The sequence below is a fragment of the Buceros rhinoceros genome, unplaced genomic scaffold (assembly GCF_000710305.1).
Source record: "Buceros rhinoceros silvestris isolate BGI_N320 unplaced genomic scaffold, ASM71030v1 scaffold2808, whole genome shotgun sequence".
Lineage (NCBI taxonomy): Eukaryota > Metazoa > Chordata > Aves > Bucerotiformes > Bucerotidae > Buceros > Buceros rhinoceros.
This window is the reverse complement of record NW_010424903.1, coordinates 3,640-31,586: the sequence shown is the minus strand read 5'-3', so window position 1 is coordinate 31,586 and position 27,947 is coordinate 3,640. Positions and strand designations below refer to the sequence as shown.

Sequence of the window (27,947 nt, the reverse complement as noted above, 5' to 3'; positions counted from 1 at the left end):
AGGATTATTCAGCCTGTCTCAAAGGTAAGTCCTGTTGCTGGAGCAGAAGGCCTGTGTTCCTGCATGCTTACTGTTGTTTTACCTTTAATACACCAGGGGGAAGAGGCTGCTCCCAGGCTGGAGTCGGAGCGTGCAGACACAAGTACACGGAGTTACTCTACAGAAGAACTACCTGATGACTTTACAAAATCTGACCAGGCAAGATTTTTTCTTTCGTTCACTGTCTCCATATAGTCTTCAAGTGCTGCTTGGATTTCAGAGTCTTTCATTTTGCCTATCTAAAGCTTATAGTAACCATCTATCGCATTTCACTTCCTGCAGAGTTGCTGTCAGACTCATGTTTCCAATGAAGGAGAAAACGTGTGAGCTGACAGATCTTGCATTTCCCATGTGCATAAGCAATAATAAGAGTAATTTAATATTTGTAGGTACTGATTAAATTTTCCAAGGTAAATTAAAATTGGATGTTATAGGTATGGATGTCTCTTTGTAAATAAACCAGAAACTGCTCGCACTGAGGTCTTTATATACATCAGGCTTGGTGATCGTAGCAGTCCATTTTAGCTTTGATCCTTGGTGGCTTCTGCCAGTTTCATTTCCTCTGCTGGAATGGAAAAAGGGTTGTGTTTCAGTTGTATGTGTGATTAATACCATCAAGTTGGTGCTCAGTGTTAAATGTTACAAAGCCCACAGTTAAAGGTGATTGATATATATTTTTGTTTCATAGATTACAAGACAACATACATAGGACATGCTTCTGAATGTGTATTGTGTGATTAGATATGTAATTCTATAGTAAAACATTCCAGACCTCTTCACGTTCAGTTGGGTGACTGGGAGTGATCCAGCTATGGACAAGAGGCACTTGTTTAACTCCTGCAGCAATAGAAAATACTATTAATCTGACCTGTTTCAGTGGTTGTGTACTCTTTCAGATTTAGCCTTATCTTGATTATGCTGTGCAAGAGCTTATGAAAACTGAAGACCCTAGGATAAATAAGGCTCCAGAGTGCTAGACTCTCAGAAGTGATAAGTGGTTTGTCACTTTTTCAGTTATGATATGGAATAGACTTCTGAATCATTTTGGACCTCCACTGGAGTGCTAAAATTGAAAGCCTTCCCCAACATTAAGTTTAGGGTGAAGGTAGTAAATGTAAATTTGGTTGTAATGGAGCATGCAAATAGAACCCTTTATTTCAGTGGCTGAAATATTCAAGCTTGTTTTCTCGTGGCTGTTGCTTTATAGAAGTGCACGGTTGAGGAAGCTGTTGCACATGCCCTCTGTAGTTGATATTTTAAGATTATTATTGCAGACTGTGGAAGAGAGTTGCAACTATCCCAGAGTAGCAGTGAATACCACCTGGGTTCATAAAGAAAATATTCCTTAACTGTCCTGCCGTTTGGTGTTCATGTTCATTGCTGGCAGAAATCTGAGCTGTTAGAACTCCTCACTAGATGTTAATGTATTATTAATGCTATTATTAATGTAATATTAATGCTTTTCCTACTCAAGCTTTGAAAAAAGGTATGTTCATCTGTAATGTTTTCACAGACTACAGAAATGAGTGAACCAAGCCAGCCTGAAGTTGAGACTCCGTCGTCAGTAGACTTAAACGAAGCTTCGTCTAGCATAGTTGCAAGCACTGAAAACATTTCCAGTTCACCTACCTCAGAGATACCTCCAGTCTCGCAGCCCGAGTAAGCTTTTGTTCTATTGTTTTGGTCTTTGAGAGAATATCACTTACTCTGATGTTGTTAAAAGGGTTGCCTCATCAGGTTTAGTAGGGATAAAACTAGACTGCTATACACTTTGGTTTATGGTGTCTCTGCTAATGGAACATGCTATCATTTATTCAGCGTGTGGAATAAGAGTTATGTACTTGCACGAACTGTCATACTATTGCCATTATCAGTTTCTAGGCTGCTGCTCTGATGAAAAAAAATCGAATGTGTTTTACGTGCTAGATAATCTGTACTATAAAAGCCCTCAGGTCTTCACCATTAGGATTTCTGCCCTTCACAAATGTGCGTTCACATCTGTGGTAACAAGCATCAAGGCTGCTTCAGTGACGGCTTCTGCTTTCAGTTAAGGAAGTCTCTGCTAATGGAACATGCTATCATTTATTCAGCGTGTGGAATAAGAGTTATGTACTTGCACGAACTGTCATACTATTGCCATTATCAGTTTCTAGGCTGCTGCTCTGATGAAAAAAAAATCGAATGTGTTTTACGTGCTAGATAATCTGTACTATAAAAGCCCTCAGGTCTTCACCATTAGGATTTCTGCCCTTCACAAATGTGCGTTCACATCTGTGGTAACAAGCATCAAGGCTGCTTCAGTGACGGCTTCTGCTTTCAGTTAAGGAAGAACTTTGCAGAATTTTATTCCAGGGCTTAAAAACAGGGCAGTCTTCTGATATTAAGAGGTGAAATTGATAGGCTGTCAAATTTTAGTATAAACATAACCAAGAGGGTTTGTAGTCCTGGTATTTAGTAGTGTACACAAGTACTACAAGTACAGTAGTACTGCTGCAGGCAGTCCTCAGGAGGTGATGTGCTTAGTTCTTCTTCTTTTTGTGGAATGCTGTGCTATCAAGTGTGAACTGTAGTGTGGGAGTTCATGTCTGTGTACTTCTGGGTACTTGGACAGAATGCTCCTGGGCTTTTTAGTGTGTGCAAAGGGGAATGTGTTCTTCTGATGGTTGATAAAGATCCAGTATTTTGGTGGATAGCAACTGAACACATGAAAAATGAAGTAGAATTCTTTGGTGTTTTGTTGGGGTTTTTTTAAGAGAGTTCATTTACCAAGCTTAGTTTCTTTACCATAGGAAAGGTTTGGAAATCTTGTCTGCTGACTGATCTTGCCTAATCTGCTAGGGTTAATGCTGAAGCACCCTTTGGTGCTTCAGAAGTGTCTTGAATTACAGGTCTTCAAAAATCAAGCTTCCCAAATTCACAATTATTATAAAACTAGGATGTAATTTCAGCGTGTTTCTTCTTATAGCTTTTGTGATTCCTGATTTATGTAATGTGTTGTGAGTCCTACTGTTGTCAGGTCTTAGGAGTTTCAAGGTGTTACTTTCTTTTGAGCACTCAGCTTGGTGTCTTGCAGTTGTTGAAAAGAGTCTTGCTGTCTTAGTTGGGGAATACTGGACTGGTGAACTCTGAAGTATGAAACGAATGAAAATGGAAGTGCACCTGATACATTAGTCAATGCTTGGCAGTGGGGTTCTGGGACGAGTACCATTTTCAGGAAGAAAGGGTAGAATGAGTGTAGGAGAGATGCATATTGAGTCATTATTTCAAACTTTAGTTGAGCTTTAAATGGCAATAGGTGGTCTCTTTTTGTACAGCCTAGATCTAATATCCAAAACTGGATATTAGCTGTAGTCCAACTCCTTAGTTAAACAAGATACTTAAAAAGACTCAGTCGCGTTTGTCATCTTCAGGCAGCCTCTTTCGTCTTTAGATGCTGATTCCCATCGGTGTGACAAAGTCCAGCTTCCTTAGGTGCTACTGGTCTGATACTCCAACAGGACCTCCTAGTCAAAATATTCTGGAAGTAATTTCATTCCAAACTATTTTTTACCGTGTAATGAAACTTTTTTAGGATAGCACTGATTGTAGCTTTTCTATCCAGACCTCATCTGGGGAAAACTTCTGGAAAAATAGTCTGGGCTTCTCTTCTAGCTGCAAGTAAAGACAGCTGCCATGCAAAGGGAGCTTGATAATGCATCTGAAGGATTAAGGCAAAGCTACTGACAGATGAAAGTACTCGAAGGAGAGAGAGCACTACAGCTTTTAGGCTTGTGTACTTGCCTTCTGCCAAAATTAATTACTTGAGGCCAGTCAGGTACACCCTGACATCAGTATTTTTATGTTCATACCTGTCCCATATTTAATTCAGTTGGTAATTACTCATTATCCACTAAGATCAAGAATGTGTTGTGCTTACTAATTTTAAGGGTAATGGTCAACCTTACTTCAGTTGTTAAAATGTTACATGCAGAACTGAACTGTGCATCTCAGATGTGTGTGTTTTGGGGCATTCAGAGAAACTACTCCCTGTTTGTAGCTAGTAAATTCTTGCATTCCTAGTGTTTGCTAGACTTGCTGCATAGCAAAAAAAAGCTTGAATACCTATGAGTTTTTGTTTTGTGCTGTGGGTACTTCATCCTATGAAGGGTACTAGAATTAACTGCCTGGGTTTGTTGCAGCTGCTTCTGTTGATAATTGTAGCAGTCACAGAAACAAAGATCCCTTTTAAGTTGCCAGTGTGCCATTTGTGTTTTGGCATCTCTGTATTGTGAAATTGGATTAACCTGGTTTGCTGATATTGAAGAAAACTTTTGCTGAAGTTTAGGAGGCAGAATAAAGCTTTTTACTTAGATCTGGTTTATAACCTTCTAAATCAATCTGAAAGTCATCCCTGTACTGGAGAAGAGAGGACAGTCACAGAAGTTGTCAACTGAAACTTGTTATTGGTCCGTCTTCTCTTTCTCATGCTTTCTGTCATTTCTAAAGGGCGTATAGGGAGGCTTTCTTTTCAGTTTTTGCTTTAGGAATTGTCTGATACGGTGTGTTCAGCTTCTCTGGGAGAGAGCAAGTAAAGCAGTGTCAGCTTCGCTAGTTCAGGCTGTTGGGGCAGCTTCAATAATGGTCTGCTGTGTTACCTCATTTGTATTACACTAGGAAGAAAATTCTAGTGGCAGGGGAGGGAGGGTGGCTGTGCTTCAGGCTGTTGGGGCAGCTTCAATAATGGTCTGCTGTGTTACCTCATTTGTATTACACTAGGAAGAAAATTCTAGTGGCAGGGAAGTCAGGCTGGCTGTACTGTATCATTTCGCCACCCCTCTTCTCCTCTAGTTTTAGCCAAGTTCTGTTCTGACTGCAGCCCCTTGACTTGAGAACATTAAGAGCTTTTGGTGGTGGACTCAAGTCTTATGTTTTGATCCCTTTGTTGAAAGGGAAAATTGCCGACAGTTGGGTGACTCTGAAGCTGGTTTTAATTTGTAGTGATGATGGGGAAAAAATCATCCTTTGTAGTGTTTGGTAAGATGGTAGGTGAGAGTTCTGGGAGGTGAGAAGGTGGCTTTGTGTTCCTTCGAGACAGTGTGGAAAGGGAAATTCCGTTCTTGCGTGGCTACAGCAGAGAATGCAGTTCCACAAGTACAGCATACTTTGTTCCTCTTAATTATTTCTGTAAGACTGTTGCTTTTTTAGGACTTTCAAATATCTTTGGTTACACGGTTGATGAGGAGGGTTACTTGTGTTACGAGAAGAGTAAAAAAGCATGCTATTTCTTTCCCTTCAGTGCAATAGAAAATCCCCGTGCTGATATCCCTGTAGTCAGCTCTGGTGAAGCTGAGCAGTCAGAAGCTGACTGTGATATTGGTGGGACACTTGAGGCTGACCCCCAGAGTGAGCCTTCCTCTTTTGTCAGTCCACCAGAAAGGTGAGTATTGAAGTAGGTTGTGAGTTTGATTAATTTAAAGTAATTGTTCTTTTCTGTCCAGGCCTTGCGTGTCCTTCCTTATTCATGTATTTGTATTTAATATTGCATATGGCTGAAAATGCGATCGTTGCGTACGTCCTAATACTCCTAAAACTTTCAGCCTTGCAGGTCAGCATATAGAGAACATATCATCTTCACATGGCAAGGGAAAGACGACAAAATCTGAGTTTGAGTCGAAAGTTTCAGCAGCTGAAAAGGGGGCAGATGAGCAAAAATCTGCTCTGAATACCTCTGAGAACTTAAAAAGGGAGGTAAGCAGTGCTGACATCCACTCGGTACACAGAGGAGACTAATGCCCTCTGTTAGGTTATCACCAGTGTTAAAGATGAGTGAGATCCATCTCTTTTCTGATTGCCACTGTGTAAATGCATAGCCCTTGCATTTTGAGCCCTGTGTGCAGTTCTGATACTGCTATCTCACAAGGGTTGTAATCAGCTGGGAGAAAAGGGCAGCGAGGTTGGTCATTGGCGCAGAATAGCTTTTCTGAGATAAGTCTCATGAAATGCAAGGCTTTGGGAAATCAAGTATAACTTATCTGGAGCAGAATCCAGAAGAAATGTTCAAATAGTTAAGCTGGGGCATCCTACAGGATGCTGCAGATGCTGTATTTTTTTACATAGGCTTAAAAAAAGGGGGGTGGGGGAAGAAGGGATTGTTGTACAGGCAAGCTTGTAGAAAAGCTGCCTGAGAGTTGAATCTTGACCGAGTCAGGAAGTTGCTCAGTAGCAAGCATGTGGCTAGGGGCAAAAATGACAGTTGGTAGAAGTACAAACTGTTTGGTGTGTTTTTATTCTTTCCTTGGCATGTTATTTGGCCGCCCTTAGTTGGATACTTAGCTAGGCAGGTCTTTTACACTTAGGTGTATGTATGTAAGCTTTTAGGCTCTTACCGTGAGGCACTTGCTAAAGCTTACCTTTTTAAAATAGGTAGAGTGACCACAGATGTGACAATATCACTTTTTGCTGTTCTAGGATCACATTTAAACAGTCACTAGTAACTTGGATAACTCTCTTTTTTTTAAACGAAGAAGTTTTCCCCCAAGATTACTGAACAGAGTACAGCGTGTCTTAAAATAATTCCAAGCAGTCCGGAAGAGTCCTCTAAATAACTTATGACAAACAAATCGGTGTAAACCATTATTTAAAAAAAAAGCCAAAATTTTCCTTCTTTAATGCTTTAAAGGCTGCAATGTAAATAATTATGGTGTTGGCCTGATGTCATAGTTAAGCAAGAGCGTGATTTGGCTTTGCTTACTCAGTGTTGTTACCACTTCTGTCACAGTTCGGAGAGTATCTTATACCCTGAACTTTCTTGAAAGAGGAAGATACAGAGTTGGGGTTTTTTTAGGTCCTCTCACTTCTAAATACATGTAGGAAGGTATTTTGGAGTATGCCACATCTAAAGTGCTGTTTCTGCTTTTGTCCAAATATGTGGGTTTTGCTCTTTTATGAGGGCTTTCAGCTACAGAACTATATGTGAAATAGTTCTTGCTATAATGCAAAGAAAATGGCAGCCTACGGAGTCCTTCTGGAAACTACCCGTAAAATGTTGTCTACAAAAAACCTCTATGCTTGAAGTGTCTAGAAAAGCTAGTTTCGCATGTCTAGTGGTGTGCTGGGAATGTGTTTCTACAAAGGAGATGATGTGGAGTGGTGTGGCATATGGTTAACTTAAAATGGTTGCTGCTTTGTCAGGCAAGTCCAAAACAATTTTTTCTTTGGTCATTAAACATTACGTAAAATGTCATTTGAGTTGTTTGGAAACTCCAGGGGACATCTCGCGTTCTGTCATGACCAGCATTCATATTTGAAGATTTCTGCTACAGGAAAACCTCTTCTCCTTAGGAAGAGGAAGAGCAAAAATCTTGAAGAAAAAGCAGGTGTTTTATGAGACAGGATGCTTATGTTTTACTTAAATGTATTTAGCCACAAAAAACACCAGCATCTCAGTGAAAGAATCTAACTCTCTTGGGAGATCTTAATGTTATTTCTGGCTTCTGGGCTTGGCTTGGCACTAAGTTTTTAACATGGGCTTGAATGATTATCTGCTGTTGACTTGATGAGAGCAGACTTGGTTTTTTTAAGCATTGAAATTCATCTTCATTTTCATTGTTGGTCCTGAAGAATATTTACAAATGGTGCCTCTTTGTTTTGCAGAAAGACTATAAAAAAACAGGCGAAATTGACCCGACGTCGGTGATAACTCCAAAGGACCCTGGAGACATTCCAACATTTGATGAATGGAAGAAGAAAGTCATGGAAGTGGAGAAAGAGAAGAGTAAGTTCAGGACCCATTAGTTCGGTCTGAGTACAGACCACTTCCGTCTTGTATCGGATTTGAATAGTTAAATTGTCTCAATTTGGAATGCAGCCTGGAATTCCATTTTTCTACCAGAACTACATAATTAGTAGCATTTATTGTGTGAAAATACTGTTTGTTTGTGTGGTTTGCTATGGTAGCAATATCTTCTTGTTCCTAGGTCAGTCAATGCACCCTTCTGCTGTTGGTGGGCAGCATTCCACAAAAAAAGTTCAGAAAAATAGAAATAACTATGCCTCTGTAGAGTGTGGAGCGAAAATTTTGGCAGCGAATCCAGAGGCAAAGGTAAGCATTTACTAATTATTAGTGTGCATTATTTCTGTTCACTCTTATGCAAGAAGTAGTACAAAGTGCACAGACTTCCTTCAAACGGAACATAGATTTCTGAAGTGAACTTGTATTTCTGTGTTGGGTTTATTGTGACTTTTTGTAAAAATGGGGCATGAACTATGATCTGTCCCTTTCTAAGAGGGATTGCAGTCAAGAAGTTGATGACTTCAGTGAGTTTGGAAGGGGGAGCAGGGTCTGCTCGTTACAGAAAATACAAAGTTGTATTAAACAACTCACTGTGGTTGCCCTAAAGTAGTATGGCCTACTGTCTCCTATATATTATCTTGCTTAAATGTTGTGAAGCTCGGTATTAGTCTACATAACTGATATGAAACTTGGTTTTGGAGAGAGGGGAAAAAACCTTGGTGCTGAGTTAGTATCTACCGTACAATTTAAGACATTTCCTTCTTTATACAGAGCACTTCAGCTATTTTGATGGAAAACATGGACCTCTATATGCTAAATCCTTGCAGTACTAAAATCTGGTAGGTTCCTGAGCCTTATGACAGGGGTGGTTATGGTTTGTATTTTTTGCATACTTATATTTGCATAATTATATTTGTCGTTTTTGCACAATTATAATCTTACAGAAGAGAAAGTGCTGAGTGTTCAGGTAGATTTTGGTTTCTTTCCCATTTGTCAGATAATTGTGGGACACATGATCAGAATTTACTGTATACCAGCTGGCATTTCAGGTGTGGTTTAAATGATGTTTGCTATCCTTAGTTTCAGTTCTGTGACTTGTTGCTTTTGAGTACAAGGTGGAGGAAGCTTTCGTGGAGTACAAGGTGGAGGAAGCTGTAGGTGTTATCTAGAGTTACTTAGTTATGTCCGTAAGTATCACTAGTAATCTGGAGGGAGTAACAAGTGATGCCTCCTTGTTGTACAGCATTTTTGTAGTGTTCTTTTATACCCAGTGAAGGATGCAGTAACAAGGTAAAGGGCTGAAGATTGCAGTTGTAGAAGGAAAAGTGTTTTTTTTTTACTATTTCTTGTTTGTTTTCAAGGTTTGTTATTGAGCTCTGTGAGCCAGTCCAAGTAAAGCAGCTTGACATTGCAAATCATGAATTATTCTCTTCAACCCCTAAAGACTTTCTGGTGTCTATTAGTGACAGGTATGTTATCTAAACCCACCCTTCTGAACAAAAAATATTTATTAAATGGATGGCTTAGTAAAACATGGTCTGTGTATGCCTGTTATGATGCAAAGTGTAATGCGTTGTGAAATTACATGGATTTTCTTTGTGTGTGTGTATATTATCAGTTACTAGCAGGTTCTCTTTTACATTCAAAGGGCAACTGCAAGGTCCTAGAATACTTGGCTTGAGTTCTTTCCATGCTTCCTGTATTTTTTCTTTGCCACCTTAGAAATGAAAAGGAAAAATTTCTTGAAAAATATCAGTGAAGCAGCAGAAATTATATGGTAGCCAGGTAGCAGATGGCAGGTTATAAAATGAACATTCCCTAACAGAATGCCATTGGGGTTGTGGGCTGTCTCCTCCCTTGTCTTTCAGGCTATTTTCACGTGGCTGTCTTCAATGCTGAACTCTGTCTAAAAACCTCCAAGTTAATTAAAAAGAAAAAATAGCGGTATACTATTTAGGAATTGGAAGGTGTAACAATGCTACTGGTTGGCCGAATGGCTGGTTAAAGGGTGGCTTTGTCGTGTTTTAGGCAATGTTGTACCCCCACTGCTTTCCAGGAGTGAACAGACTATTCTGGTATGTGAAAGAGGAGACGTTCACGTAGTGCATCAAAAAACCTCACTTTTTTCTTCAGTGCTTAAAGTGTGTAGATTCTAATTTTCAGCACTTGGTCTGCTGCCTAGTTCTAACTCTGCTTTGCTCACAGTGTTTTGCCGCTTGCTTACAGTAATATTTACAGCCTATCACTTACGTGTCATGCTGTCCAGCATTCATCTGAGGTGACTTTTTTCAGTTCCAGAAACTTTGCTGTAGGCTGGCTGAATTTCGTTAATTGGATCAAGTACAGGGTTTCGTTCCTCTAGGGCTTGCACAGTGTTTTAAGTATGTGAAGAGTTACTGCCGAGGTTTTGTGTTGCCACTAGCTGTATCTTGCAGCTCTTCTTTCAATAAAAAACACGTTGCCGCTATCTTTGCAAGTGAAAAAAAGATTTTCTGTGAAAAGGTGTTTTGGGAAACTTCAGCAAGTGTCTGTAAACGGAGAGTTCTCACATTTCGTTAGCTGACTCGCATTGTTTCTTTTCTAGGTACCCAACGAACAAATGGATTAAATTAGGCACTTTCCATGCCAGGGATGAGAGGAATGTCCAAAGCTTTCCTCTGGATGAACAGATGTATGCAAAATACGTTAAGGTAACTTAACACTGCAAAAGCATCCATGCTCCTCAGGGAAAGAAGGGTTTGCTCGGCTTACCCTGCATACCAGAGCCTCCAGAGAAACGTGTTAGCAAAGCATGCTTTACTGTTAATTGCACTAGTTTCGTTAGTGGCCCTAATGTGATTGTGTGACAAGGGTTTCACGCATGGCCAATCGGAAGGATGCTACCTTCCTCACAAGGGAAACGGAGAGGATCTGAGGAAGCAGCTATTACCTGACTTCTGAATGAAGAAAATCCAGTGTTCTGTTCTACTTGACTTAACCAACTGTCTCCTGAATGTATGATCAGAAGTATTGACCAATTTTGTCTCCTGGCTGTACCTGCTTTATATATGTATACTCACACCCTGGAGCACAGACTGGAATATGCATATTTCTTGATACATATTCTTTGTGCTGTATCCTGCGGTACAGTTTGTCATGGGTTAAAAGCCACTAGACAGATGACAGAGGCTCTCTATTACTCTCTCTCCCTTCCCAAAGGGGAAGAGAAAGAGAATAAGGGAGAGTCTTAGGGATTTGGAAAAGAAAACTAGAACTGCTTTAATGAAAATAACAATAAAATGAAATATACACAAAACCGACACTGAACCCAACCCTCCTGACGGTAACCATATCACCGTCACCACTGATGCTGTGGGCAGGCACTGGGGAAGGCCCAGGCTGGGCTCAGCAGCAGATGGGAGCCGGATGCAGGAGCTGGATTCCCGAACTGGATTCAGGGATTCATGGACTGGGTATTAAGGCAGAACGGATAGAGTCCTCCTCCAGCGCTGGCCAGCGAAGAAGAGGGGTTGACCCTCATGACCCCTCAGCTTTACACTGGATATGGTGTCTATGGGATGGAACACTTTGGTCAGCGTAGGGTCACCTGTGCTGTCTGCTCCTCCCTGCAGCTGTGGCCTCTCACCCACTGCACCCCAATGTGGGACACAGGATTTAGCAGTGACCTTGGTCTCCACCGAAACTAGTACCACTGGATATGGTGTCTATGGGATGGAACACTTTGGTCAGCGTAGGGTCACCTGTGCTGTCTGCTCCTCCCTGCAGCTGTGGCCTCTCACCCACTGCACCCCAATGTGGGACACAGGATTTAGCAGTGACCTTGGTCTCCACAGAAACTAGTACAAGCAAGAGCCTTTCTGCATCCCAGCCCCTTCTAGAAGCAGACAGTGTCTGCAAAACTATGCCGTTACCTTCAGAAAGTGCAGTTCCTTAGACCGAGCTGAAAAGCCAAACCACTGAACGGAATTCGTTCTGTTCTAACTCAGACTGGGACACCGTTTTAAGTGAATCTGAAGAACCAAATTCTGGTTGTCATCAATAGGCTCAAAGTGCAGTTTTACACTTCTTCACTCATAGCTGCAGCTCGTGCAAATTACGATGCTTACAGCTATGGCAGCACTTGCCGTAATCTCTGTGCCTTCCAAATGACTTGCAAGGTGTGTTTCCTCGGGAGGCTCAGAGAATAAAACTCCATAAATAATGTGGCACTTGGATGCACTGGATGCAAGCCTTTGTGAAGATATCGGGGTGTAGTGGAGGTTTAAATTCAATTAAAATACAGACCTTTTATGTCCTTTCCAGTGATGTGTTATCTTCCTATTATGCAGCTGCCAAAAAACAAAAATTGGTTTGTGCTCCTGAATTACCATTTTTGCTTCCATGAGGAAGTAGCTGTGAAGAGTAGTTATCTAAGTTCTCTACCCCAAAATTCTGCATAAGTCACAGGATAAAGATTTCATTTATTTTTTAATTCTGCTTTCTGGCTGAATTAATATCTTAAGGTAACTGGAAGTTCCAGAACTTGCCAGTGAAGTTCCAGAATGACACTAGATGCTTCAGCACTTAATCCCTTGGCGGCACAGTGTTCTCCCTTCGATAACGTAGTGTGGTAAAATTTTCAAAGAGTTGTTCTTGTAATGCTTCTACTTTAGATCACAAAAAGTAAAAGTTCTAAGTGTGCCTAGTCTACAGAAGAGTAAAAAAATTTATTTTTGAAGTGGCTTAACTCATGTCAAATTTTTAAGAGTGCTTTTATGGGAATAGTTATCTTGCCCTCACCTGCAGGTTGTTACAGTCCTTCACTGGTAGTGTCTACATGGTGGTTTAACAAATGCATTCTACACTTGCAAATTAGTGTAGATTAAATAGCAGTGTGTAGGCAAGTTCTCCCTGGAACACACAGGTGACTGAAGCTTCCAAACATATCAGATGCGCTGTATGTTTTCTTCCTGTAGTGTTTCTGTAAATTGAAGCACGGTATGTTGAATGTGGAGCGGTAGCAGTATGCTGAGTGCATGCTGTGAGGGGGGGGTTTCCTTTTAGTCTTTTTCTGTAATCTCTGCTCTTTAAGGGGGCAAAATGCACTTAGTAAATTTAACACTCTTCAGTGTTCTGTCTGCAGTCGAGCTGCCTAGAAAAACTGTGTCTCGTTAAGTTCATTAATACCACACTTGTTGCATGTTACTTTCTATCTGCAAGGTAGGAAGGCTCGATGAAATCCTGCTACCTAAGGCAGATGAGGTGCTATTGCAACTTTGTCCTTCATAACCCTTCTTCTTAGGCATTTATAGCACTGAATTAAAAACAAGACTGTAGTTGCCTGTGGCATGTGTTCAGCTTTTGTACTGACATCTTTTTTTTTTTCTTTTCCTTTCTCTCGCTTCAGATGTTCATCAAGTACATAAAGGTTAGCAACCTCTTCCTTTGGAATGACGAATGCATGGGGCTTGGGGTGTACTCTACTGCAACTTTAATGCATGGCAAGAACAAATCTCCCAGAGTCTTTTCTGTTATGGGCAACCCTCAAATCCCTTGAGTAAAAAAACTTGCACTTTCAAGATTGGGAATATATGTTAAATGAACTCTGGACTCTGTGGGTCTTTGGAGTTTTGTTTTAAGTACCTTTTATTCTTCAGGTGGAGTTGATATCGCACTTTGGATCAGAACACTTTTGTCCTTTAAGTCTTATAAGGTAAAGTCTTGAGTGTTTTGTTTTGTCTTTCTGCCTCCTAGCAGTGAGGATTAGAGTGTTTCAGTAATATTTGGGCAACACTCTAGTTTTCAGTTTGAAGTTATTTAGAAATACTGTGAATTGCAGCAGCTGCTGAGCTGACCTGCTGCGTAGCGTGATTCACATCTGTTTAAAGAAGCTTTGAAGCTTTTCATGCGTTTCCAATATGCAAGGAATAGTTTATATTTGCCAGAGGGATGTTAGGAAACAGGAGCATGAGCAGCCTTAGAGGAGCCTTTTGGGAAGCTGGGTACACATGGTTAGTAATGCTTGGAATATCTAATTCAGAACAACGTTGTGTGTGTAGCTCAGAATAATCAGCCTCTGTACTGTACTGAAAACCAAGTTCAATTCTACCACAGCTACGCCAGGATTTGAACATGGAACTTCAGTGTTATAAACCCAACCATATTTTCAATTTGCAAGACTGCTTTAAACTGGATTGATTTGATTTTGCTTTTGGCAGAGCAGGCCAAAGAGAACGTAGTATGCAGAGTGAGGTAGACATGAACAGACACTCCTAAAGTTAGTCAAAGGTGAAGCTGAAGAGGAGGCGTAAGCTTGTTGAGAGCTTAAGACAAGGGAGTCTAGTTACGAGCTCAAGTTAAAAGGAGGAGAAGTCTCTTTGGAATTCCTGAAATTAAAACCAGGATCTTGATTTGGTGCAAAACTTAAATACATTGCGTGCTTTCCCTGGATGCAAGTTTGGGAAAATAACTGTACCTGCTGCTTGATCTTGGGTAACTGAAGGCAGTTATTGCTTATCTGTTTCCTTAAAGAAACTTATCTAACTTATTATGTATTATAGAATGTTGATACTGCTTATTTCGTTATAGACTATGTCAAGTAATTATACCACTAGTAGACTAATACGAAGTTTTTATTTTCAAACTTCGTTCATAGGGTATTTGGTACTAGCATGGTTGAGGAGTACGAAGAAATAGCTGATTCTCAGTATCAGTCTGAACGACAAGAACTCTTTGATGAAGATTACGGTAAGCAACTTCTGCATTTTTTAGCCATTCAGAGATGTCTTGTGCTGGTTTGGCTCCTCATTTCCTGCGTCTGATAAATGATTTGACTGCTAAATTTAATCTTAGTCTTGTTGACAGCATATCTGGGCTTATCCAACAATCCTTTTAAGTTTCAAACAATGTGTTGTAAATCTTTGGAGAGTCGCTTTAAAACTTGGCAGGCAAGGCAATAGTATCTTCATTTGCTGACAGTAGTAAAGTGGAAGTAAAAGTAGTAAAGCATAAGTAAAATCATCAAAGCTGCTCACACACAACAGCTTTATTAGTGCCCATAGCCCACTTCCTCAGTATGATCAATGAATGCTGAAAGCTTTTGGGAAGGTGCTTATTTTGGCTTGCAGACTTTGTGTTTAAACAAAAAATATGAAGCCACCTGCTTCCAGCCCTCGGGAGGAGGAGAGGGCAAAGCCCTGAAGAAGCTCAATGAGCTGTTTGGTGTATCTATGATGAGTCCTATGTGATGATGCTCGAGTTTCTTATTGCTTGGAGCTTGATAGGTCAGAGATTACATACTGAAATTTAATTTTATTTCTGTAGCTTTATTTTCACGCTGTCAAACTGACATAGTTGAGTGAATGTTAAAACTTGAGATTTATTGTCTCTGCCTGTGACACATTTAATTTTGATAGCCATAAGTGATGTTCTTTATACATAGATTACCTGTTGGATTACAATACAGGGGAAGAAAAATCTTCAAAAAATCTCCTCGGTTCTGCTACAAGTGAGTATGACTTACGAGAAAAAATATTGCTGTGCTGAAACAAAATGAGCTACCTTAAAGTGGAATGACATTTTGTCATGCAGTAGCAATGACTTTCTTATCTGCTGAAACAATTGTGATTCCTATTTAGTTGCATAGGAATAAACAGTAACAGTTCAAAGTTGGGGTATTGTTCTTAAAGCGTTCTAAAACCAGAACTTCCCAGGTCTCTCTTTTTTGGAAACTGCACTTTCTGTACTTGAGGATCCTGAGCACTTCAAATAATTCAAATATTACACAGGGCTGTATATATCCAAAACTGAAGTGCTGTAGAACCTTTATTACTCAGTACTTGGAAATCTGTGGTTAATTAAGGTGCTTTGTTTATCAGAGGCAATATAGAGATTTACTTTGTATGGCTTGGAAGGAAGGGATGGAGAACGCTTTCTGAGAAGGCTTTAATACTGTAGCTTCTGTGCTCTTTCTCAGATCTGTGTGGTTTTTTTTTTTTATTTAACAGAACTAATGGTTCTTGACTGTCTCTTGTCACTTCTCTATTGGAAATCCTCCAGGTGTGGAGTTTGGCTAAGAATATGTGAATATTCAGTTGTAATGGTATTTTTACCTGCTGAATTATTTAGGGTAACATCAGCTGCCACACAGCTCCTGAAGAGCTCTCACACTGCACCACTCTTGTGTCCCAGCCAGGGGAGGTTTGGTACTGCAGTGCAGTTTTGCATGAGCATGGCTGCTCTTTGGGCTCAGGCTTTCCTTCCAAACCATAGTGGATCAGAGGAGCAGCGTTCTTTCCTGGAACGCCGTTGTCACTTAAGAACAAAATGGTCGTCACTAGGAATATTACACAGTGTAGTGCGGTTTTCAGAGGGGAGGCGGTGGAAGAGGCAGTTTGTTTCTCAGTGTTAGCCGCTCACAGGTGAAAGGAGGACATTCTTCCCTGACACTGCTTATCTCTGTGACTTCCAAAGTTTCTATCTGTGTCGATGAGGCATATTCACCTGTTCTGTCTGCAAGGGTTTTTGTTTACTGTCTGAAAAATACAGTGACTTTTCTGTTGATTTTTTCTTGAATACTCAAGCTATGATGAAAAGACTTGAAGCACCTGATAGTGCTTTAGACAGCTGAGCACTGAGACATTGCAGGGATCATTATTAATTCATCCTGGTGGGTATTTCTATTGAGATCTTTCATCAGTGTTCCTTTTCTGAAGGAATACTAAGTTCATGGATGTCATTTGCTCTTGTGGTGGGTGTTTTATATGTGCGTGCTTAGACAAATGAGATGGACTTCCATTTTGCATCATTTGTCTTAAATAGACTGATGTGTGGTGAGGAAGAGAGCCCTCAGGAGACAGTGGGCTCCTCAGACATCCAATCTCAGAAGTATTTTGTAGTCTAAGCTGTAAGGGTCGCTGTTTGTTCCCCTGCCATTCTCATAGACTGGCAGGCTTCTATACCAGCTTTTAACTCTCCTTCTCTTGCTGCTTCTCCAGCGATAATAAGAAACCATTCCTATTTCAAGTTTAACATCTTTTGTTTATCGTGACCTTTCAAAGAATGCAGCCCCTGATAAACAGTGTAATGCAGGAATGTAGTTTCTGACCTGTTTTGGAGGAGGGACAGAATCAAGGCTCTGAACAGAGCTTCCTGGAATCTAAGAAATTTGTCATTGCTACTACAATACCTCTCTAACTTTATGAACTTACCAATGTGACGTACAGTACAGATGTATGTTGGTGGATGGGGAAGAAATGGGCAAAATTGGGCTAACTTTGGCCTGTTTCCAATAAGGTGCTCTTTCCTTGTTCCTCATCTTCTAAAGCAGCCAGGCAATGATGTTTGTTTTCAGTACGAAGACCGAAGAGTTAGGTGTATGTAATATATGTGCTGATACAGAGCAGATCCTCTTTGCATTTAATTCTGTGGATTTTGGGGGGAGAAAACTGTTGTACTTAACAGATCATTGGGAAAAAAATATCTAAGCCAGATCTGTGGGTATTTGATGTTTTTTTCCAGTTGCCTTGACTCATCTTGACTACGTTCAGGTAGCAGATTGTAAAGTATAGGTTTTTGTCTTCAAATCTTAAAATATTTAGGATTGTTATATTGCAGCAGTAGCAGAGCCAAAAGTAATATTTTGGGATTGGAGTGGGGAGGTATGATGCGAAACTACCAAGTCCAGCTTATTTTGACTGAATCTGTAGATTTGTGTCTGTCCTGCTGTGGACATCCTGTGTTCAAAGGCAGAACTCTGTCTTGCTCATTTAACAAATGACGTTTATTGACTTGTTTCTTTAGTGCTATGATGACAAATGATCCAAACTGTCTTTATGAGACCTCCTCCGTTTGGGGGTTCACACTCTGAATTTCTGGCTTGGGACCTCCCTTGGTGGTTCACACACCCAGATTGTCAGAAAATTCCGTGCTTAAAATATTCTTCCATTTGTCTGACTGTTCCTGTTTCAGTGGGCTAACGATCAGTGAGTTCTTCTCACTGCTGATAAAGGTGAGATACGGGCTTTCAAACGTAGGTTTCTAGCTTATAGACTGTATAAGTAACAGGTAGATCCAGGGTAATAGAATGACCAGATTTTTTTATGTCCTTATGCTGTGAATTGTTTGGAGCAAGCGTTACAGAATCGATCGCTCCGTGTTGCTGATCGCTGGGCTCTGAGTGTCCTACTGAGCAGTGACTATCTTCTCTTTCAGATGCAATCCTCAGCATGGTGAACATTGCTGCTAACATGCTCAGAGCCAAAAGTGAAGAGTCACCTGAAGTTGAAGGTATTTTTTTAGATAACAGGTGTTCTGGGAAGTTTCAATTTCTTTGTTATTTTGTTTCATTCTTTGTGGGGTTGGATGATCTATGTTTCAATGACTTTTTTCACCTTCTATGGCATAGCTGAGTAGTGCCATAGAATTCTTACCCTTCTGACTGTGGAAAGTGGAACAAAGATGCTGGACTTAAAAAGAGAACTAACACAAAGATAACTTACGTATTTGTTCAGCTATACCCAGAAATCTTTACTCTCTGTATTACCCAGCACCAGTTACAAAGTCTACCTTGCTGCTTCTTCCTGGAAATATTTTGAGACTGTCCATAACATGGTATACATAAAGCATGAGTAGCACTTTCATTCAGGCAGCTTTGAATGACATCTGCGGTTAATTTGAGAGCGCAGTTGTTAATCTAAACACAAGCAAACAAAAAACCAACCAACAACCAGACCCCCAAAATTCGTTGAAACCAAACATGGTTCTTGAATTATGTTCACATTTTCCTCTTCCCTGCAGCAGGGAACAACAGCGTGTCTGAAAATGTTACTGCCAGCCCTGCAACTTCGACGACCGCACTAAGGCTGCCTGAACCGACTCCTGTTCCGTCACCAGAGTAAGTGATTCGTGCCGGGGTGGTTTTCAGTGCGTTCCTAGCAGAGACTAACACGCTGCAGTCTGGCATCTTTGGTAGTACAGTGCTCAGATATGGCAGACTGCCTTAAACAAGTAAAAAGGCAAGGATTTAGTGAAGTCTGTGGAATGGTAATGTATCAAGCAGGGAAATGTATTGGTCTAGTTACTGCTTAGAGTGATTTCCATTATGATATGTTTTGTTTTAACACTTGGCTAGATGTCAGAATGCATCCCTGACTTTCACAGTTGTTTGTATTACTGTGTTTAGACGAAGCAGGAGTGGTTTGCTGTTGCAGATTTCTTGAGTGGACGCTGACTTAATATTCTTCCAGGTTCTGCAGGTTGTCTCCTGCATTAATTAGGAACGTAAGGTTTTTTGCTAGTATTTTCTTTATGAAAATATGTATGCAAAGGTATGGAATTAGGTTGGGAGGAGGAGTTGTATATGGGCATTCTGTGGGGCATTTTACCAGTTAACTACAATTGTTCAGAACTCATTTGGCTACTTGAAGCTGAGACTCCGGCTCTTAAATGTGAAGACGTAACTTGTGCTGTGTTTAGTGGTTTTATGGTTTCCTAGCACTCCTGATTGCTGGGAGACTGAGGAATGTCAGTGGGAAAGTTGTTTCTTGCATTTGCATTTGAAGATCGCAGCAGAAGGGTAAAATGCTTGCTGTGTAAGAAATCAGTGGTGTTTGAACTGGTGACTCTTTTCAGGGGTGAGGGAGGGGGGCAATATCTGATTGAGAAGCCTTGCTGTTTCAGAAGCAAGGGCTAAAATAATTTGCTTGCAAATTAGGATTGAAAAACACCAGAGAAAAATACTAATTTACAGAATTTCTGACTGTATCCACGCTGGCCTTCGATCACTGGAATAAGCTTCACTAATTTTCTAAAAAATGCTACTTTTGCAGTCTTCCAGAGCAGGCATGTAAAACTGAAGTAACATTCTGTCTTGAACTCTTCCGTTGTAGGCTCGTTACTACAGATATTCCACAGATCGATAAGGAGCAGTTAGTTGTGGATTTGACAAAAGAAAGTCCTATTGTTCAGCTAGTGCAAGAGTATGAAGAAGATACAAGCCAGTCAACAGTAACCTTGCTGCCCAGTGATGATCAGGAAGAAGAAGCATCATCGTGGTTTGAGCTTGAGACAGAAAACTACTGCTGTGACATGGCAACAGCGTGTTGTATTTCCACCTTTTCAGAATATCTGTTTAAGTGGTGTTCAGTTGCAGTAGCCATGCATCGGCAGCGTAGTAAAACTGCAGTAAAACACGGGCAAGATCACTCTGCTGATACTCAGCAGCCGCAGGCGGTTCTGACTGAATCTGTACGTACATCAATAGATGAGCCTCTGCCTGTGCAATTAGATGGCAAAGTTGAGAGACTGTCCGCATCTACTGTTGCAGCTGACTTCAGCAGTGTGGTCCATGAGGAGATCAGTAATGAGACCACGGATTCAATTGAACTGGAACCAAGCCATCCTCAAACTGTCTCTCAATCCCTCCTCTTAGAAGTTACTTCTGAAGTGAAGCCATTGCCAACAACAGATGTGGTGCTGGAGCCTGCAAAAGATGATGAAGGCCAGGTAGCACCGAGGGCAACTCCCCAGGTGGATGTAGCTGAGAAGAGCGCAGAAGCAGAAAAGGCTGAGAGCTCTGCTGCAGAAGAAATTCTTGTAACTGAGAGCAGTGTGGTCGTGGAGGTAAAGGAGACGAGCACTGGAGAGATTATTGCTACTCCAGTGATTTCAAAGCCTACAGAGACTGTTCTGCAGCCTGAATATACAGTGGGCACTTTAGCCAGCGATGCTGGGGAAGGAATGGAAGGTGCTCCAGAAGTGCAGAAACCCGTTTTGCCTCTTACTGAGTCTTCTGTATCTGCTGAAACAAAGGAGGATGATCAGGCAACTGAAGAAGCTTTGATGGCAATTCCGGTCTCAGGGGGACCGCAGAGAACAGCTACAGACTTCTATGCTGAACTGCAGAATTCCACAGATCTAGGCTATGCGAACGGAAACCTCGTTCATGGGTCTAACCAAAAGGAGTCCGTCTTCATGCGCCTTAATAATCGCATAAAAGCCCTGGAAGTAAACATGTCTCTCAGCAGCCGTTACTTAGAAGAACTTAGTCAGAGGTAAGTCAGAGGAGGAGTGGTAAGAGTCTACTGTACGTAAACGTGACTTTAGCCCGCTCTTCAAAGGAGTGTACACGTATGGAAAGGAGTACAGTCGAAGCCGAGCTGAGGAAAGTACCTAATCCTGGGTAGCTACTGGAGACCTGGATATCTGCGGGCAGCAGGAGTCCCCCCTCTGTATTTCAGATACAATCACGTTTATTTGTTTTGAGGAATATTGCTGTGGGGTTTTTAAAGGGATGTAAGTGCTAATCCTGTCCGTAATCCTTTCAACAAAAGGGCACATCCTCCTGTTGCTGTTGAACCGAACAATGGAGACCTACAGTGCTATCTTTTCTGAGTTTATTGTTTCCAGTTAAACTACTGCGTTACCTGTAATAACTCTTGTTGAAGAAGGGGCATGGAGAGGGAGCCCAAAACTTTCTGTGAGGGCTGTATGTGTATTGGTGTTTAAAAGTTTTCTGCTGGCATAGTTGTATTTCCTGAAGGTGAGTCTAGTGCCGAGGAGTTCTATGAACTAGCGCTTCAGATCTTTATGCTCTTTGTTTTAGGTACCGAAAGCAAATGGAAGAAATGCAGAAGGCTTTCAATAAAACAATAATAAAACTTCAGAACACCTCAAGGATAGCAGAAGAGCAGGTATGGTTTGTTGGAGTCCTGAAGTGATTTCCTAATTAGGAAAGTTTACTTGTGAGGAAGATTTGCCAAGGAGGTGTAGAAATTCTCTTTCAATTGCAGATTTTTGAGCTGCATATCTGCCTTTTATAAGCATCCATCCCATGCTTCCCAATTTTTTTCTTTGTAATAAAATTTTTAGGTAACATTCCTAGTCATTTTAGAACAAAGCTATTTCCAGCTCTGTTTCCTGATTTTGTATTTAAAGAAGAAATCAGCTGTCAGCTGGTAATTAATGGCTAAAACTCTTAAATGCCTCTGTCAATGAAAACGTTACCCAGGTCGTTTCCAACCCTCATTTCTTGGTTGTAGCTCCACTCACACAAACCCTTTTGTGGGTTTTTTTTTTTCAGCTCTGATTTATAGATAGACAATTGCCCTGGTGCTGCTGAAGAGACCTAGCCTTTAGGAAGGGAGTGCGATACAGTGATGGCTTATGTCAAATTTGCATTTGAAAGTGTAGCACATGTGACAAAAGCCTTAGTTCATTCTTTAAAATGTGATGTAAGGCGGTGGGAGCTGAAGGAGGTTTTCCCTGCTCTGCCATCCTAGCTTTCCTGAGCAGCTGTGACACACAGCACTACCTGCAGTGCTGAATAATCACTAAAGCTGCTGCACGTGTGGCAGCGCAGACTTAATCCCAGACTGCCTAAAGTGCAGTCACAGGCCCCTAGTTGGCTCATCCATCAGCAATGAAGAAAATTGCAAATTTCCTGAGATCTTATGCATGTTCTTTTCTGCTTTTTTTTAAATGTGTCAAGTGCTGGTGCTTGAGTGCTTCCCTAGGTTAACCTCCCCAAAATTCTGCTCACTTTCTTAATTTCTTCTGGGATTAAGAATCCTGTGAGAGTTCTTTCCAGGAAGCAGGTGATGGGATTTGTTCTAGGCTGGCTTGGGCTCGTGGCATTATATGGCTGGCCACCTGATCCCAGAAGGGAAGCTTGGTGTCAGCCCTTAGGCTTTAACTCTGCCTGGTCATCTGCATGTCTGTTCTGTAACGTGACAGTCCTCAACTTCCTGATAGTGGTTGCATGGCCCTGGCTACTTCATTTGCCTTTAATGAAGATAGCAGAAGTCATTGTAATGCAATGCACTTGGCAAATGTTACAAAACATTATGTGCTAAGTAAAAATATTGACATTTTTAAGTGTGTGTGTGTGACTAGTGGTGCTTAAGCAGTTTGAAGAGTTGTGTTGAAAACAATGCTTAATAGGCCATGTGGCTACAAGGCGCCTGGCTGTGTTGGAATGCTGACTGGGTGCGTGGGAGAGTATGACGGTGGGAACCTGACAACTGAATAGCATGGCCATGATTCTCTTTAATACAGGATCAGCGGCAAACAGAAGCAATCCAGCTGTTACAAGCACAGCTCACCAACATGACGCAGATAGTCTCCAATCTGTCAACAACTGTGGCGGAGTTAAAACGTGAGGTAATCATAATTAATAATCATAAGTGGTATGGCACGAGAACACAAAGGAAACGGATGCATAAACAAACATCAATTTGAAGAAGCCTGGAGTCTTTAAATGAAGTTTTTCATTCAAGAAGTTGTCTGTAGCGTTGCTTTCTGCCTGCTCTAGCAGCTGGCCAAGGCGGGGGGGGAGGAAAGTTTGAGTAACTCAAGCTGTCTTGTGCACAGGAAGATTGGTAATAACTTCTACTACAGATCTGTGAGCCCCATGATTGTAGTCTGAGCTAACGATGAAGGTAAAGCTTAGAATAACTTAATATCTCGGCCTTCCTGTAGCGCGTCGAGTTGATACTGTTCTGTGAAATGGTTCTTAATGAAATTAGAAGACTAGCCCCTGACTTTGAAATGGTGATTGTGGGATTCGTTGCATGTACAGAATGCTTGATGTGTATCAGAGGGATTGGTAAAGCATTCTCTGTAATTCTAGTAAGCTTCATCTGCCAATCTTCAGAAATTAACGTACTCAAAAAATCCTTCTGCTAGTTTGAGATGGAAGGGTATTCAGAAAGGTGAAACCCGCTGAGTCGTTGAGTGTAACGGGATTTATTCTGTGAAGAACTGCAGTGTCAGCTGGTGAAAAGCATCCCATAAAACTGAGATAATGCTGTATCCATGTCAACTGTAAAACAGAGGAGTTACTTTCTTAGTACGCTTTGTTATGGCGAATGCATTCCTTTCAGAGAGGTTTGAATACTCTTTGGAAGCTGCCGCGTTAACTGACGGTGGTCCTGTAGTAGGTGAAATCTTGTCCAGTGTTACCAGCTAGTGGTTTTCAGTCCCTGAAAGCTGCTCAAGACTACATCAGACTTCTAGAAAAAATACTCAAATTTGAGCAAGTGTTCAGTGAAATTGAAGGAAGGTGGCTTGAGAACATGTCACTTCTGTTCTTTCAAAGATCATAATGTTTAAGACACGAGAATAGTAGTATCATTAACTTATTCCTATCTTTAACAACTGTATCGACTTCTTCCAGGTTTCTGACCGGCAGACTTACCTTGTGATTTCCCTGGTTCTCTGTGTCATTCTGGGCTTGGTGCTGTGCGTGCAGCGGTGCAGAAGCACTTCTCCGTTCTGTGGAGATTACCTCTCCAAAATTCCCAAAAGCAATCACTACCCTAGCCCCAAGAGGTGAGCTCTTTCTAGTGTCATAGTTCTTGCACCTTTTAGTGTTATTTCCTAAAGGTGGTGTGACCAGCACATCTGCTTTAATTCTGAGTCTTCTTTCTGCTAACTCAGTCGAGAGCGAAGAGCTGCTACTGCTCTGTAGTAACGCTCTCTTTGGAGCGTTTTGGGGCTGCTACACTTAATGTGCCTTGATAGCTTGTGGCAAATACAGTACTATGTCTGTTTGCCAGGCTCTCTTGGGCATGTCTGCAAATAAGTCTGTCCTTCTGCCAGAGCACTTTCTTAATGAAAAACACATATGGCAGAGTCCTGGGAAAATGATGTTTGGAAAACCTTTGTGGATTTTTTTCCTAGGTGTTTTTCCTCCTATGATGATATGAATTTGAAAAGAAGAACCTCTCTTCCACTGGTCAGATCACAGTCTTTTCAGCTAGCTGGTAAAGAAGGTATCGTACTTCGAGTCTCTAGTGTTACTCCGTTAGTGCTTTACAACAGGTGTGTTACTGCCAGGTGTTGGGACAGGGAACCGGAGGTTGATGACGAAGCACACTGGGTTACAGTGGTTCGCATACGTGTCCTGTAGATCAAGGTGCTTCATGAACGAGTTACCAGACACTCTCAGAACTGTGCTGAACGATGCTAAACATTAAACACAGTCTTTGCTAGCGTTGATACTCTACAGATGTTGTCTTGGGGTTGGTAGCGAGCAAGGCAGGCATTCAGCTGTAAGGCTGTGTATAAAGCTTGCAGAGAGTGGCATTTTGTCTTTTTACTACTGGATGTGGGAAGTCTGAAAGCCCAGCTTCCCAGAATTCCTGATAGCCTGTCATTGAAACTTGCAGGTGTTTAGGATCCAAATTTATCAACTGTAGTCAGAAAATTTAGACTATTTATTTTGGCTTGGGTATGAGGAATGATCAGGTCTTCTTGGTATTCAGTTACTCTTGGGACAAATGAATTTCGATTTCTTAGGCCGTCATCATCGTGCAAGCCCAAGATCATAGTAACTACCAAGTACGCAGCTGACACTGCTTGTCTGGGTGCAGCTTCACAGGTTTCTGTACTGTGAATAAAACTGCATGAAAACTCCTGACTTGAACCTGGAGTCTGTTGCAATAGAGACTAGCTAAGGCATAGACTACTTTCTTGCAAAACCACGCTTTCTCCAAATTCTCCCCTGCTTCAGCTAGGAAGAGTGATTTACAGAGCACTGATGGAGGCATGCCAGGCTGGTCTCGTGTCAGTCGGCATGTCTGTGTCCTTGATAGGTGTGCATGCTCCTGGTGTCGGTCCCCTCGTGGGCAGGTGCGCATTAAACACGGCCGTACTGGTAACGGTTCGTTTTCGTAGAAGCTAACGCTGGCTGACGCTGTTCCTTGCACCCAAAGGATGTTCTCTTCTGTGGCCTAATCAGGAGGTCAAGTAATGTCGCTGCCGCGGCAGCAGAGGGGAGTTGCTCTGTGCATCGACTTCACTTTAGTGTTCATGTGCTGTGCCTCCGTTAACTTATAACAGGAGCCAAAATGTGTGCGATGAGGGGGATGTTTTGTCATTGTTTAGTTAGGATTGCATTGTTCTAGCGCTGGCAGCGTCGAGACTGCTAAATGTATGTTCTCTCTTACAGTGGATCCGGAGGACCTGTACATTGTGGAACCCCTGAAGTTCTCCCCAGAGAAGAAGGTACGGTGGCTGCGGGCAGGGCGGGCCAAGCTGAGCGTGTTCCTGCTGGCAGATGGTGCATGTCTCAGCACCTGCACCAGTGCCTAGGCTTGGTTTTTATGCCCTGCTTGCCTTCCAGAGCCTAACTGCTGCTCTCTTGTGGTTTCAGAAAAAGCGTTGTAAATACAAAAGTGAAAAAATAGAGACTATTAAGCCAGCAACAGAGCCTCTGCATCCGATAGCCAACGGGGACATCAAAGGAAGGAAGCCGTTTACGAACCAGAGGGACTTCTCTAACATTGGGGAAGTTTATCACTCTTCGCATAAGGGTCCTCCATCCGAAGGAAGCTCTGAAACATCGTCGCAGTCTGAGGAGTCCTATTTTTGTGGCATTTCAGCGTGTACGAGTCTGTGCAATGGACAGACCCAAAAGACAAAAACTGAGAAGAGGGCTATAAAACGAAGACGGTCTAAAGCTTCAGACCAAGGGAAGCTCATAAAAACTCTAATACAGACTAAATCAGGATCAATGCCAAGCCTGCATGACATAATGAAAGGAAACAAAGATATAGCGGTGGGAACACTTGGTGTCACGACAGTTTCTGGGCACATCTAAAACTAGCTGAACTTCTCAAACAGGAGAGTGTTTGTTCATCTGAGAACAGTCTGTGGTATTCCGTAGGAGGACAGTGGGAGACGAAGAGCTCGACTAATTGGAAAGTATTCAGAAATTTGGTTTCTGCCTTTTTAAATAAATGGGATTGTGTCAATCTTGGCTATAAGCTGCAGCTTTACAAGGCTGATAATTTCCTATGAGAACAGCTTGGGGGAGGGAGGGCAGGGTTCATTTTATAAAGGTTTTTTTTCACAGTTCCTGGGGCAGAGATTTTTTTGAAGCCCAGTTTGTTGGGTGGAATAGGGATAAAAGCCTAATCCTCTTCCTTTAGCTTTGTTTCTTGCACCTTCCCATATTTATGTGCCTTTTGTCTATTTATAATGCCACTGGAAGAGGGGAGATAGAATTGTTTTGTCATTTGATTTATTTTGTAATTTCTCTAGCGTTTTTTGAAGATGCAACACTACAGTGCTGTAAAGGAATGTGTGTTGGCCTTTAGCTGGACTCAGTAACGTGGACTGGATACTGTAAAAATACTAATCAACGGACTTGCCTGACTAGATCCTGGTTCTGCAAACTCAGTTGAGGAGGAGATCTCACTAGGGGTAGTAATTGTGCTTACTGCCACCTTCAGTTACGCACCAGAGCTGTGGTCTGACGTACTAACGGCAGTGGCTCTTTCCTCTGTACGTGAATGCGTGTGTTATCTAAACTGCCTGCTGTAGTTCCCTGCTGGAAGCGGGCGGGGAATGCTCACTGCTTCTGCATTGAGCTCAGGAAAAAGCTCTGCTGAAGAATGTGAGGGTGAGCCTGCGCAGCTGGGCCGGTCTCTAGGCCAGCTCTGGCTCCGTTGGAGTTTGCCAAGCCTCGAAGTCTGAGCAGTCAGGCTGGTTCACAGCGGGTGTTCCTGTACCGTTTGCTTTTGTATTGGCTAACAACTGTGCAGTGTTCATAGGGTTGGTATGTTCCTATCCAAGTGTTTTTTATTTTGACTGTGACTGTATATTTGGATACTCTAGGATGTGTGATTGCTAAAATGTTGAGTGTGTACCTGCGTGAGTGGAAGAAGAGGTTATTCTTTTGACAGGTGTTACAGCTTCATGTTGTAAAAACTAAGTTAACTTATTGAGCACTTTTAGTGGTACCCTTTTAACAGATCTAATGCCTCTCCTGGGTATTGTACGTAATGTGACTTATTTAAAGCCTTTGGTTTTTTTGCTGCTTTCTTGTTAGTTTATGAATACTTTAAGGTGACGTACTCTTGGAGTTGATCTGCACAATTAGCCAGTCGGAGCACATGAACCAGACGTGTTGAACGTGAGTTCAGAAGGGTTTGAAACCTGGACGAGGAAAATACGTACCACCTGAGTGCAGCATACGATGTTGTGGAGCAAGATTATGTAACTACGGAGCTGTAGTGCCATTAGAAACTGTGAATTTCCAAATAAATCTGAACACTTTGTCTTTAATTTACTGATGTTTTTCCTTTGAAAACGAAACTCGTGGCTTGAATTCTTTGAGGACTAGTCTTTACCTTCCAGGCCAGGACTAGGGCTG

General features: G+C 41.7%; 1 protein-coding gene across 1 annotated transcript; it reads left to right on the top strand.

Moving 5' to 3' along the window:
- Positions 1-1,561: 1,561 nt before the first annotated feature.
- On the top strand, positions 1,562-26,834 carry SUCO (SUN domain containing ossification factor). The gene is made up of 20 exons (XM_010140934.1): positions 1,562-1,698; positions 5,315-5,455; positions 5,616-5,766; positions 7,672-7,792; positions 7,995-8,119; positions 8,582-8,649; positions 9,172-9,279; positions 10,395-10,500; positions 13,447-13,502; positions 14,445-14,536; positions 15,231-15,296; positions 18,002-18,076; positions 18,587-18,683; positions 19,678-20,841; positions 21,393-21,480; positions 22,844-22,948; positions 23,964-24,118; positions 24,470-24,561; positions 25,740-25,795; positions 25,944-26,834. Exons 1-20 carry the CDS (start codon positions 1,562-1,564, stop codon positions 26,388-26,390), a joined length of 3,450 nt encoding a protein of 1,149 aa, XP_010139236.1. The 3' UTR covers positions 26,391-26,834.
- The last annotated feature ends 1,113 nt before the right edge of the window (positions 26,835-27,947 follow it).

Coding starts and splice junctions, on each gene's coding strand:
- SUCO (XM_010140934.1), top strand. CDS start 1,562: ATGAGTGAACCAAGCCAGCCTGAAGTTGAGACTCCGTCGTCAGTAGAC. Junction 13,503..14,444: donor TGTCCTTTAAGTCTTATAAG/GTAAAGTCTTGA, acceptor CTTCGTTCATAG/GGTATTTGGTACTAGCATGG. Junction 25,796..25,943: donor AGTTCTCCCCAGAGAAGAAG/GTACGGTGGCTG, acceptor TTGTGGTTTCAG/AAAAAGCGTTGTAAATACAA.